Raw genomic sequence first — 12,008 nt, 5'->3', positions numbered from 1 at the left:
TGCGCCTCTAGTGCCGAGGCCGTGTCACCACCATGACTTCGACCATAACAACATCAACACGCACCCTCCCGCGCACTCCTGGCCGTCCTCGCCCTTCCGGCCTGTCTCAACCCGCCTCGACTCCAAACCTCAACTCTCTCTACAGCGCGCACTCTGCCTCCACCAGCCGCCTTGCACCACCGTCTCTCGCGCGCAAGGGCTCTCTTGCGGCCCTGACCCAGAATTCGCTAGCCTCCATCCCAGATGCCTCCGAGACATACGCCCTGAACACGTTGCACGAGAACCCCGAAGGCAGCAGCAACTCTAGGACAGCCATGCCGCCCCTCACCCCGGGCAGAGCCACCGCCGCTGGCGGACGCGGCGACGACATTGTTGTGGGCGACGCCGTGGACGTCCCGGGTAACATGCATGGCACCGTCCGTTTCATCGGCTCCGTGCAGGGACGGAAAGGTACCTTTGCTGGTGTGGAACTGAGCGCGGACTTTGCGTCGCGGGGAAAGAACAGTGGTGATGTCGACGGGTACGCATGAGATCCGCGCTCTCTATTACTTGAAATGTTTCGGGGGCTGACTAGGTCTTTCTTGCGCATAGGATTTACTACTTTACGACCTCCAAACCAGGCGCTGGCATTTTCCTGCCTCTCTCGAAAGCCGCTAAGCGCGACGCTTCTCCCATGGCTGGAGGTTCATTTCCTCACACGCCTGCGAGCTCTGGCCTGAAGGTCGCGAGCCAAAACTCGACCAACTTCACTCCGCCCACGCCCTCACTTCCCAAGTTCAGCCAGTCGCTTGGCCCCGGACGCGCGCCCAGCCCTTCGGGCAAGAGGCCTAGGACGTCTCTGCCACGGCCAGACTCGCCCGTGCGCAGGTTGCAAATGACGCCAGGACCGAAGCCGTCCATACCGACCCCGGCATCTAAAGTGCCGTCCCGCTTCGGGAGCCCTACAGCCAACAAGTTTTCTCAGAGTGTCCGTGGCACGGCTGGCGATCCAAGCAAGAGGGGACTGGGACCGGAGCGCAAGGGCAGCCTTGGCCCGCGAAGCGCGTCCGCGCTCGGGAACTCGTCGAACGCTACCGACGATGAGACCACGCCCGTTGGAGTCAACAGGACCAAGACGAATGGTAGTTTTGGCTCGGTCTCGTCATTCAACAACAAGATCCGCCCTCCTTCGCGCACGGCTTCTCGCGCCCACAACCATAATGACGACGAAGTCGAGCGGCTCAGGACGCAGCTCGAAGATCGCGACAAGCAGCTCAAGGAACAAGCGGCGACACTGTCCGAGATGGAGAGCAGTCTGACGGAGCTGCAGACTCTGATTGAGAACCCCGAAGGTCCCGCTTTCCGTCGAGGAAGTATCGACGACAAAGGCGCGACAGAGCTGCGCGCCATGGTCCGGGAAAAGAATGAAAAGATTGCGATGCTTACCGCCGAATTCGACGCCCACCGCGCCGATTTCAGGAGTACGATCGACACGCTCGAGATGGCCAGCACGGAGACGGAACGAGTGTACGAGAAGCGCATCGAGGAGCTGATGCAGGAGCTTAACGAGGCCCAGGAACGCACTTCCGATGTCGCGACGGTAGCTCAGCAGCTTAAGCAGCTGGAAAGCTTAGTCCAGGAGTTAGAAGAGGGCCTCGAAGATGCTCGGCGAGGAGAAGCTGAAGCACGAGGTGAAGTCGAGTTCTTGAGGGGCGAGGTCGAGAGGACACGCTCCGAACTGCGACGAGAACGCGAGAAGGCACAAGAGAGCATGAAGGGAGGAGGTCATATGAACGGAGATCGATCGTCGATATCCAAAGAGCTGGAGCAGAAGGAGGATGAGATTAGAGGTCTGAAGGCAATCATTCACTCTTTGAGTCGGGATTCCGTCCCCCAGGACTCCCCAGAGAAGACACCACAACCGCGACAGGGACCGTGGAAAGCACACCGCCGCAACGAGTCCCTGGGCGACCGCATGATGCGGGAGAAGCTGGAGCGGGAAGTCGCCGACCTCAGAGCTCTGCTGGATAATAAGAACAACCGCGAGGAGGAGATGGAGCGCGAGCTCGACCAGCTTAGGAGGGGCGGCTCGAAGGCCCAGCGCGATAGCTCCATGACCCTGGGCAGCAGCAACAACAACAACAACCGCTCGTCGCTGCGGGATTCGCGCGGCACCGTCGTGCTCGCCCGCGACTACGAGGCGCGCTCCCCCGAGGCTCACCATCACAATAACCACCACCACAAGACGCACTCGCGCGGCCTGACGCTCGACACGATGCCCGAGAGCGACGCCTACTCGTCCGTCACCGAGACTAGTACCCTCTGGTGCGAGATCTGCGAGACGTCGGGCCACGACATCCTGACGTGCACCAACATGTTTGGCCAGGACGCCAACGGCCACGAGGGCGGCGGTGACCCCGCGAGGACGGGCAAGGACGTCGTGCGGGAGGGGCTCAAGGGCCTGTCGGCGCACGTGCGGCAGGGGTCGGCTGCGGTGCCGCCGCTGTCGCCCATCAAGCCGAGGGTGGTGGCGACGCCGCCGAAGCAACAGCAGGCGAGCCCGGCGCCGGCTGTGCCCGCCGAGGTCAGGATCCTGCCCAACCCCATGGACTCGGGCCCCGTGGCGGGCAAGGAGAGCGGCGTGGTGGACGCGGACAAGTGGTGCGCTCTGTGCGAGCGGGACGGGCACGACAGTGTTGACTGTCCTTTTGAGGATGCCTTTTAAGGGAAAGGGGAGAATTGCCTTTTTTTTTCGGGGCTGTACGACGTTTGAGGAGATGCGAGGGCTTTCTCTCTCTCTGTGTGTGTGTGATGAAAGGGCGGATAGACCTGACGACGTGCTATTGTGGTTGCATGACGATGGCGGGCATTGTTTAGCGATGATACCACCCTGGCTTATTCATTTGTTTTGGGACCTCTTTTTCCCCCTTCTCTTCGGTTTCTTTTGTTAGTGTTGATTTGATCACGATGGAAGAAGGGACATGGACTGCGGTTGGGTGGGTGTGGGCTGGCTCGGGTTGCTTCTTTACTTCTAGAGGCCTAACGACTATGTATATTCCCACATGTCTTAATATAATGTCTGTAATGTGTGTGGGTTTAAGGTGTGTTCCAAAGACACCTGTTTCTCTCGTTCCTGGTCTGTTTCGGACGATGGTGGACACAACAACTTGGCCCCTTTGACTTTGAAGTTTGTGCTCCAACAAATATTGAAACTCCTTTGAATTATACCTATTCCGCATTATTTTCCATGCTGTTTGTTTTTAGGGTTCATCAACTTGACATCCTGACGGAGTGTTGTTCTGAGGCATGCCGTCTTATCCTACAATGGAACTGCAGCCTTCGTCCCATCCGAGCCAAACCGCCTCATATGTGCTCTGGACACGATGAAGCAGAGTCACGGGGCCAGTCAATCCGTCCGGAAGCCCATTCCATGGTTCTCAACTGCCTCGCATCCATGGTTGTTATCTACCGGCCGGCTCCCCACGAAGAAGGTCCATGGGGTTCGTGAGAAAGTTCAGATGCCAACGAGCCAGAACACCTCCTTTTGAGCTGATTTCAGCGAGCATTGCCCCCAACTATCCCAGCATCAAGTATAAAGGCACAAGGGCGTCCTCTTGGATCAGGAAATGATCTATCTACTCTTCATTGAACTCGAAGTATCTGTTCCTGCCGCCTGCTCAACCTCGTCCTTGTCACAGCATCAGTGTCCCGGTGGCTCCAATCAACCAGAACTATATCAACACACAAGTCAAACTATAGACCCGTTCAGCCATGTCCTTCTCACGACGATACGAAGAGCTCCAACGGCAGATCATCTGGCGCGGCGTCGGGTCCCGCCCGCCCGGGCATCATCCTATTATCGTCATTCTCTGCAGCATTTTGGCCTTGGAAGCCCAGAGACATAGGTACGTGACAAGACCAAGTCAAGATTCCTCCCAAGCTCCAGCCATGAACTGTCCCGTAATAGGGACCCCAGCAGGTATGTTTCGCTGACGCCCAGAGCGGCTCTCTGAATAGAAACTTTGTGCCGTACGTCCATGTCACCGTGCGGCCAGTGGGCTACGAGCACCATGAGCTCACGTACGGTGAAGAGGTCATGGTCGATGAACTGGCAAGATCCCTCAATGAGTTAGGTCCTCAGAGATACGAGATCCAGGTGGAACTCCTGGGGTTTCGAAGGGAGAGGAGAGCAAGAAGGGGCGGGTCGTCGCACGGAAGTGAAATACCAGAGGTTAACATCGTCCTGGTTGACCCTCGGTCCCCTTGAGGCCCGGTCGTATGCAGGCAAGACATGCCTTTCTCTCGAATGCACAATCCTGGAACGTCACCACCGCAGGCTTGTCAACCCTAGCCATTGTCGAGACATCTCCAGCCTCTGGATGCTTTTGAAAACACAGAAAAAAGAGGTGGAAGAATGACAATGCAAAGACAGGAAAACCCAACAAGGAAGGGGAGATGCAAAAAAGAAAAGGCCACAACCATGATATCCGCAATCCCATGCCCTACCACTGCGCCAACGATCCCTCCTTGAGATAAGTGGCCTAGTTCCGTCTTATGGGCCAGGCTCCAAAGTCGTTATTCAAGCCAAGGGGAATCAACTTTCTCGAGGTTCCGGCAACCCAGGTAACAACGAGTAGAGCAGTGGAGAGGAGAAACTAGGTCATCTATGGACAAATATTCTTGGGACAGAGACGATATCGGGGCTGGGTTTTGGAAGAGAGTCTCAGAGCCGATAGTTACCTAGGTCGATGCATAACTACATTGAATTGAACTTGCCCTCATCTCCGGGGGTACATCGTTACTCCATACAGGATTTGCGTAACACTGCCTGGCACTAAAGTAGCCTCGATGATGACGGTGATATTGTTCTTACGAGAAGGCAAGAGAGAGAGAAAAAGAGTTTTTTTTTATTTTATGAATGTGTTTTGTCTTCCGTGGTGAGATACAGTTCGATATCTTGCTGGCGTCAGTGATGTGGCTCATTAGCTCTCCGGTCAGTGGAGATGCCACTTGAGGCCCGCCTATTTTGGGACGCTGCAGGGACCCGGCAGCCCGCACAGCCCGCTGTGGAGGACCGTGCTTCCGCTGAGAGGTGGAGGATCCACGCCCGTGACGTTGATCCAATTGGACCACGAATCGTGAAGCTGGCCTTCTGTCATCCTGTCTGATGTCCGTTAAAGCTTCAATTCCTCAATCGCACAATCAAGAGCCACGCAGGACTCAATACACCGACTCGAGAAGTACCTGTTCAAGATAGACAGGCGATTGGGAGGAGCCATCATTCGGCAGCACATTGCTAGCGTCCTCGTCGCTGACTGGATGCATTGCGAGACTCGTGTCGATCCCGAGCTTCCGTCTTGATAAGATCACCAGCTCCAACCGAGCCAGACATTGCTGCACCGCAGCACCCGAAGTACCTCTCGATCTCGACGACTTTCAATTGCGCATAGCCTCAGCTCTGTCCACTCACTGGCGAGGCACCCCATAACCAAGATGGCGCAAGTGCTGCTTGATCTCGTCTACTCCTTTGGCAACTGCCTCAACTGCTTCCCCGGGTCGCCGACTCTCAAGATCAATGGCCGGAGCTTCAAGATCCTGCGCCTACTCGGCGAGGTAAAGACATTCCCCTGCGCATGGGCCTACCCCTTTGGGGCGCACGACGAGCGACAGTCTAACTGACACTCTTCTCTAGGGCGGCTTCTCCTACGTCTACCTCGTCCAAGACACCAGCACATCAGAGCTGCTCGCCCTGAAAAAGATCCGCTGCCCCTTCGGCGCCGAGTCGGTCGCCCAGGCCATGAAGGAGGTCGATGCCTACAAGCTCTTCTCCGGCAGCCCCGGCATCATCCACAGCGTCGACTATAGCATCGCCACGGACCGCGGCGGCGGCGGCGGCGGCTTCACCTCGGGCGGAGGGACCAGCGGCCGCGACGACGCCGCCAAGACGGTCTACGTGCTGCTGCCCTACTACCGGAGGGGCAACCTGCAGGACATGATCAACGCCAACCTCGTCAACCACACGTCCTTCCCCGAGCGGCGGCTCATGCAGCTCTTCCTCGGCGTGTGCCGCGCCCTGCGCGACATGCACCGCTACCGGCCCCAGGGCCCCGAACGCATGGAGATGCGCACCAACGGCGTCGACCCCGACGTCGAGGGGGCGAAAGGGTCCAAGCAGCACAAGAAGGGCGGGCGGAGGGTGGCGCCGAGCGCCGCGCCGGCGGGCGCCGACGAGGACGACGAGACGGAGCAGCAGCGGCCGCTGATGGTGGGCGGGGACGACGAGGGGGTGCCGGCCGGTGAGGTCAGGAGTTATGCGCACAGGGACATCAAGCCTGGTTTGTCTCTCCCCTCCTGGCCCTCTGCTAGTGCTACACACAAGCGCCGAAAGAAAACAGGGAACAAGGTTTGGCTAACACGCACATCCACTTTATACAGGAAACATCATGATCTCCGACGACGGCACAACCCCAATCCTAATGGACCTCGGCTCCATCGCCGCCTCCCCCTTAGCCATAACGTCGCGGTCCCTCGCCATCGCGACGCAGGACACGGCCGCCGAGCACAGCACCATGCCCTACCGCGCCCCGGAGCTCTTCGACGTCAAGACGGGCGCCGTCATCGACACCAAGGTCGACATCTGGTCCCTCGGCTGCACCCTCTACGCCTGCCTCGTCGGCAAGTCCCCCTTCGAGATGCGCAGCGACGAGACGGGCGGGTCGCTGAGCATCTGCGTGCTCGGCGGCGACTGGCGCTTCCCGGACGAGAAGCCCGGCGGCGGCGGCGGCGGCAAGGGCAAGGCGCGCGTCGGGACGGGGTTGGGCGAGAGCGGCGGCGCTGCGGCGGCGGCGGCGGCTGGTGCGGTGGGAGAGACGGTGATTTCGGACTCTATCCGCGATGTCGTGAGGAGGTGTCTTGCCGTCGAGCCGGCCGAGCGGCCTGATATCGACGAGCTGATTGGGATGGTGGAGAGGGTCGTCGAGGAGCTGCCTGAGGACGGGGCGTGAGGTTTCCTTTCGGTTCGGTGATGGGTGAGAGTGGCAGGTATATAACAGAGCAGACATGCAGGACAGGTGTCTCTCTCCCTTCCTTCGGTGTATTACTACGTCTTCGAGCTGGGTTTGTTTGAAAAACACAAAAGAACAACGAAGCGTCTACATTTGTTCATGTCAGTTCAAGGACGAGGAAACCTGGGTCAAATCATAGCTTCTTCTTTCTACAAGTTCATATGATGCAGAGTCACGGGCTGAAAAGGCATGCATGGCCTAGAATATCACGATGTTTGGTTCCCATGAGCAAATATCTTCGCATTTTCATACCGATGATGCACATGTGTTGTGCATCGTGCCTGTGACTACTGTAGCTAACCTCTTGCTCTCGATGTGACTATGACTGACTGACTGACTGACTGACTGACTGACTGGCGGACGGACGGACTGAGGGACCTTTCTTTCTCCAGAGAGAAACTCTGTATCTCTGAAGTGAGGCTGCGATATGACACAGCCCTATCGATCTCCCTGTCTCTCAGTATGTACGTAAGAACTCAAACCACGAGCAAAAAAACAAACTCAACCCTTTTCTCCACAGCAAGCATGACCAGTGTGTTGCTCATGATGACAACCCTGTAGCTCTGGACCGAGGCTGAGATAGATGTAGGTAGGTACAGCCCTATGAAATCTCAAAAGCAACCCTTCCTCTCAGGATTGAACGTAAAACTTCAAACAACCAGCAGGAAAGAAAAAAATCAACGCAAACAATGTGATCCTTATCTGTGTCCTTTGCAATGTCAAGTCAAGTCACGTCAATCAAACCTCCTCGAACCCCTCAAAACACCTTCTCACATCCCCCCTTCAAAGTTGCAGACGATAAGTCGCAACCTCGAAAGCATGGAGCTCGATCGCGAACCGGCCGTGCTCGTCGACGGGGACCTCCTCGAGGTCGTCCTCGAGCACGTTCGTCTTGAACACCTTGCGCACGTCGTAGCTCGTCTCGACGACGCCGCGGCTCCTGCCGCCGAGGCTGTCGTACAAGCGCAGCACGACGCTGCGGCCCTTGCGGCGCGGGATGCCCTCGTCGCGGCCGACGTCCTCGTCGTCCTCGCCGCGCTTGACGCAGTCGAGCACGAGGCTCGCGTCGCCCGCCAGGCGGACGGGGCACCTGCCGACGAGGCCCGTGGCGGCGACGGCCTGCGGGTCGGGCGCCGAGAGCACCTTGAGCTTGTTGTTGAACTCGTAGCCCTTGCGGACCGTGGCCGCGCCGAGGCGGCCCGCGTGCGGCAGGATGGCCCAGCGGATGTGGTGCGCGCCCATGTCGGCGTGGGCGTCGGGAGCCTTGGGCGAGCGCAGCAGCGACAGCCGCATGACGTTGCCGCTGGTCGCGAAGCCGTACTTGCTGTCGTTGAGGACCGACACGCCGTAGCCGTGCTCCGACAGGTCGGCAAACTTGTGGCAGCAGACCTCGAACTTGGCCATGTCCCAGGTGGTGTTGTAGTGCGTGGGCCGGCGGACGAGACCGTACTGCGTCTCGTACGAGGCCTCGTCGTTGGTGATGTCGACGGGGAACTCGACCTTGAGGAACTTCATCGACTCGTGCCAGTCGACGTCGCAGGTGACCTCGACCGACGACAGCTCGCCCTCGATGGCGGCCGAGAGGCTGATGGTGGTGACCAGGGAGCTCAGCTCGCTGATCTTGGTCTTGGTGACGACGCTGACGCGGTGGCCCTTGTCCTCGCTGATCTCCGAAGGGCCGCTGGCGAGCTCCTTGCGCGACTCGAGGTGGAAGACCTCGACGTCCCACGCCTGCCAGTAGAGCGGCTTGTCGTCAAAGATGACATACTGGTTGGCCTTGCCCCCCTTGGCCAGGACCTCGCGGTCGGCCTTGCGGTCGAACAGCGACGTGATGACGCCGTCCTCGATCTGAACGCGGAGCTGATCGTTCTGCATGACGAAGACACCCTTGTTGACTTCATTGATGCTGACGGCAGGCTCACCAGCAGCCTGGATGGGCTCGAGTGTCAGCAGGTTTCCGGCGCCAGAGGCGATGGCGCCCTTGCCGTCGGCGGTGTCGACGACCTCGCGACGGTGCCAGGGCAGAGTGTTGAGCGCGACCTCCGTGGCTCCGGCAATGGCGGGCTGGTCGGAGACGCCCAGGGCCTTGTAGATGTCGTTGAGAACGCGCTTGGCGGTCTTGAAGACCTCGGCGTACAGCTCGTCCGAGTCGTCGTAGCACATCTCGATGGAGCTGCCGGGCAGGCAGTCGTGGAACTGGCAGAGCAGGACGGCCTCCCACATGAAGTCGATCTCCTTCTTGGGATACTTGAACGAGCTGTCCTTGAGAGACGCAAAAGTGGCCAGCATCTCGATATCGCGGAGGATAAACTCTCCCTTGCGGTTGTTCAGCTTATTGTTAGCCTGGGTGGTGTAAGTGCCACGGTGGAGCTCAAAGTAGAGCTCGCCGTTCCAGGTGGGGAGCTTGTCAGCCTTGGTCTCAAGCTGAGCAAAGAAATCGTCCACAGTGTTGCCCATGTGCACAGTCGGCAACAGGCCAACAGTGTCGGCCATGCCGCGGCAACGACGAAGCTTCTCGAGGTGCTCCCAGGTCGGACCACCACCGCCATCTCCCTTGCCAAAGACGAGGAGTGAGGTGTGATCAGCGTCCATAGACTTGTGATTCTCGATGCTTCGCTTGACATCGCCAAAGTGCGCATCGGCAGTGTAAGTCTCCGAAGGCGGCATGTGGCAGAGCACCTGGGTGCCGTCCAAGGCGACCCAGTTGAAGCTCGTGTGCGGGAAGTTGTTGATGTTGTTCCAGCTGAGCTTCTGGGTCAGGAAGCGGCCCATGCCAGCGAGGCGGCACAGCTGAGGGAGCTGGCTCGAGTATCCAAACGTGTCTGGAAGCCAAAAGGTCTCGCAGCGCTTTCCAAAGTGGCCCTCAAAGAACCTCTGGCCGTAGAGGAATTGGCGGACGAGAGACTCGCCGCTGGGCATGTTGGTGTCGTGCTCGACCCAGCTGCCACCGATGGGGTGGAACTGGCCCTCTTTGACCTTCTTTGAGAGGCGCTCGTAGACGTAGGGGTAGTCCTCCTTGAGCCACTTGTACTGCTGGGCCTGAGAGACGACAAAGTTGAGCTCAGGGTACTGGTCCATGAGGTTGCACTGGTTGGTCCAGGAGCGGGCGGTCTTGCGGCGAGTCTCGGCCCACGGCCAGAGCCAGCAGGTGTCGATGTGGCAATGGCCGACGCCGAAGACCTCGGGAGTGGTGCCGCTCTGGTAGACTTTCGCAGAGTCGACATGCTTTCCGATGTACTCTTGAGCGATCTTGCGACACTCAATGATGGAGTCCTTATTGCCCAGCTCAAAAGTATCGACGATACGGTTAATGACAACCAATGCTTGGTGCTGCTGACGGGAGTTCTCAGGAAACTCTCTGGCAGCATCTCCGATGATCCAGGAGTCGATGAAGAGACCACGCGCCTGCAAGTTGACGGCGACGATGTCGGCCGTCTTGAGCTTGAACTGCTTGTTGGGGTCCGGGGGCTGGATGCCCTCTCCGGTGCCGAACATGCCATTGCAGGCCATCTCGATGTAGAAGGTATGGGACTTGCCATCGCGGAACGAGTCGGGCAGGATCCACTCGACACGCTCGCCGCCTCCGGTCAGGCCCTGCAATGGATCACCGCCCTGGGACCAGACCATGCCCTCGGTGTCTGCGTCCCAGTGGAACTCGAGGCGCTCCTTGTCGCGGAGCTCCGAGGGAACGGTCACCTCGATCTTGAACCAGTGAGTGGCCCAAGACGGGCCGAACCAGTCGCCCACCTTGGCGGGCTCGAACTTGTGCGATGTGGCCTCTTTGAACTTGGGCCGAGTGAGGTCGGGCGCAGCCCACGAGCTCAGCTGGACATACTTCTCACCGACAGCCGCGCCCTCAAACATCATCCTAGAGCGGACGTGTTAGAGAAATAGAGGAAAACGATCAGTTTTGAACTTACGCGCGAAGATTGTACTTCTCATACTGGCCTTCCTTGTAGAAGCTCTCGATGCGATCCTTGTAGATCTTGGGGATGAGCTTGCCCTTCGGCTTGGTGGGCCGGAGGGGATAGCGGGCCTCGACAGCGCCCGGCGGAAGCTTGTGGCCGCCTCCCATGTTCTCGAAGTCGAAGTTGACGACGGCGGTGGAGTTGTGGAATTTGATGGGGAGCAGGACGTACGACCCAGCCTCGATCTCGGCTTCCGCGAGATGTTTGGCGGTGTCAACGGCCTCGGTGTCGCTCAGCGACTCTATTGGCTGCTCCGAGGCGTTGTTTTCAGTCTCAAACGCCTCTACGGTGGTCTGAGACAATTGGCCTGACGGACCGGGGGTGGCTCGAGAGCTGTGGAAGAATAGGTAGACTTAGCAAAAGCACGTCGAGGGAATGAAGGGGAGGGAATTCCAAGAAAGCAAAAGAGGCGAACGAGGATGGTGAACACGATGCTCGGCCGACTGAGAACTTGCTCAAGTAGGAAGCTCCCGAGCTTCCAGTGACCCGCCTGATCCACGGATCCGGCCAACGTCACCTTACACACATTGGAGCACCACACAGTTTCGCCCGCCCAACTGTGGCGCTTGGCCTTGGCCTGCCCGGACGAGTCGTCGCACTGTGGATCCCCTTTTTGCGGGGTTGGACGGGGGCGTGTGAGCGGAGGAATGCAGGGGTAGCACTGAATGCATGGCTGATCCCGAAGTGCGTGTGTCCATGTTGTGTGGTTGTGCAAACTGCAACCAACGACAGCCAACCACACTCTTCGTATCCATGGGTCTTCGAGGCAAATCAAAGAAAAGGTCTGAAAACACGGGGAAAAGACTCGCGAAAGCCCTAGAGCAAGATCCATGGAGGACAGCAGGGCTTTCGAGAAAAAGACGAGACTGAAACAGGAGAGGGTTCATGACTCTCTCACAGGCCAGCCAGATGGAAGCAGGGGGATCCGGAGCAACTCAACTCTCAACGCAATAAAAACAGGCTTGAAAAAACAGAAACAAATAAATCCAGTCTGTTA

The 12,008-nt window shown here is 58.4% G+C and overlaps 3 protein-coding genes across 3 annotated transcripts; 2 read left to right on the top strand and 1 right to left on the bottom strand.

The window, feature by feature from the left end:
- Positions 1 to 32: 32 nt before the first annotated feature.
- Positions 33 to 2,704, top strand: E0L32_000621 (uncharacterized protein; the record flags this gene model as incomplete). The annotated part of the gene is made up of 2 exons (XM_031140824.1): positions 33 to 520; positions 592 to 2,704. 2 exons carry the CDS (start codon positions 33 to 35, stop codon positions 2,702 to 2,704), a joined length of 2,601 nt encoding a protein of 866 aa, XP_030995938.1.
- Positions 2,705 to 5,472: 2,768 nt separating this feature from the next.
- E0L32_000620 (uncharacterized protein) lies at positions 5,473 to 6,983 on the top strand (the record flags this gene model as incomplete). The annotated part of the gene is made up of 3 exons (XM_031140813.1): positions 5,473 to 5,592; positions 5,672 to 6,314; positions 6,415 to 6,983. The coding sequence occupies 3 exons, from the start codon at positions 5,473 to 5,475 to the stop codon at positions 6,981 to 6,983; spliced, it is 1,332 nt and encodes a 443-aa protein (XP_030995937.1).
- An 843-nt stretch (positions 6,984 to 7,826) lies between these two features.
- On the bottom strand, positions 7,827 to 11,709 carry E0L32_000619 (uncharacterized protein; the record flags this gene model as incomplete). The annotated part of the gene is made up of 3 exons (XM_031140802.1): positions 7,827 to 10,911; positions 10,964 to 11,344; positions 11,534 to 11,709. The coding sequence occupies 3 exons, from the start codon at positions 11,707 to 11,709 to the stop codon at positions 7,827 to 7,829; spliced, it is 3,642 nt and encodes a 1,213-aa protein (XP_030995936.1).
- Positions 11,710 to 12,008: the final 299 nt, after the last annotated feature.

The sequence above is a fragment of the Thyridium curvatum genome (assembly GCF_004353045.1).
Source record: "Thyridium curvatum strain D216 chromosome Unknown NODE_2_length_892811_cov_85.036431, whole genome shotgun sequence".
Lineage (NCBI taxonomy): Eukaryota > Fungi > Ascomycota > Sordariomycetes > Thyridiales > Thyridiaceae > Thyridium > Thyridium curvatum.
This window is presented reverse-complemented; position numbering and strand designations above follow the sequence as displayed.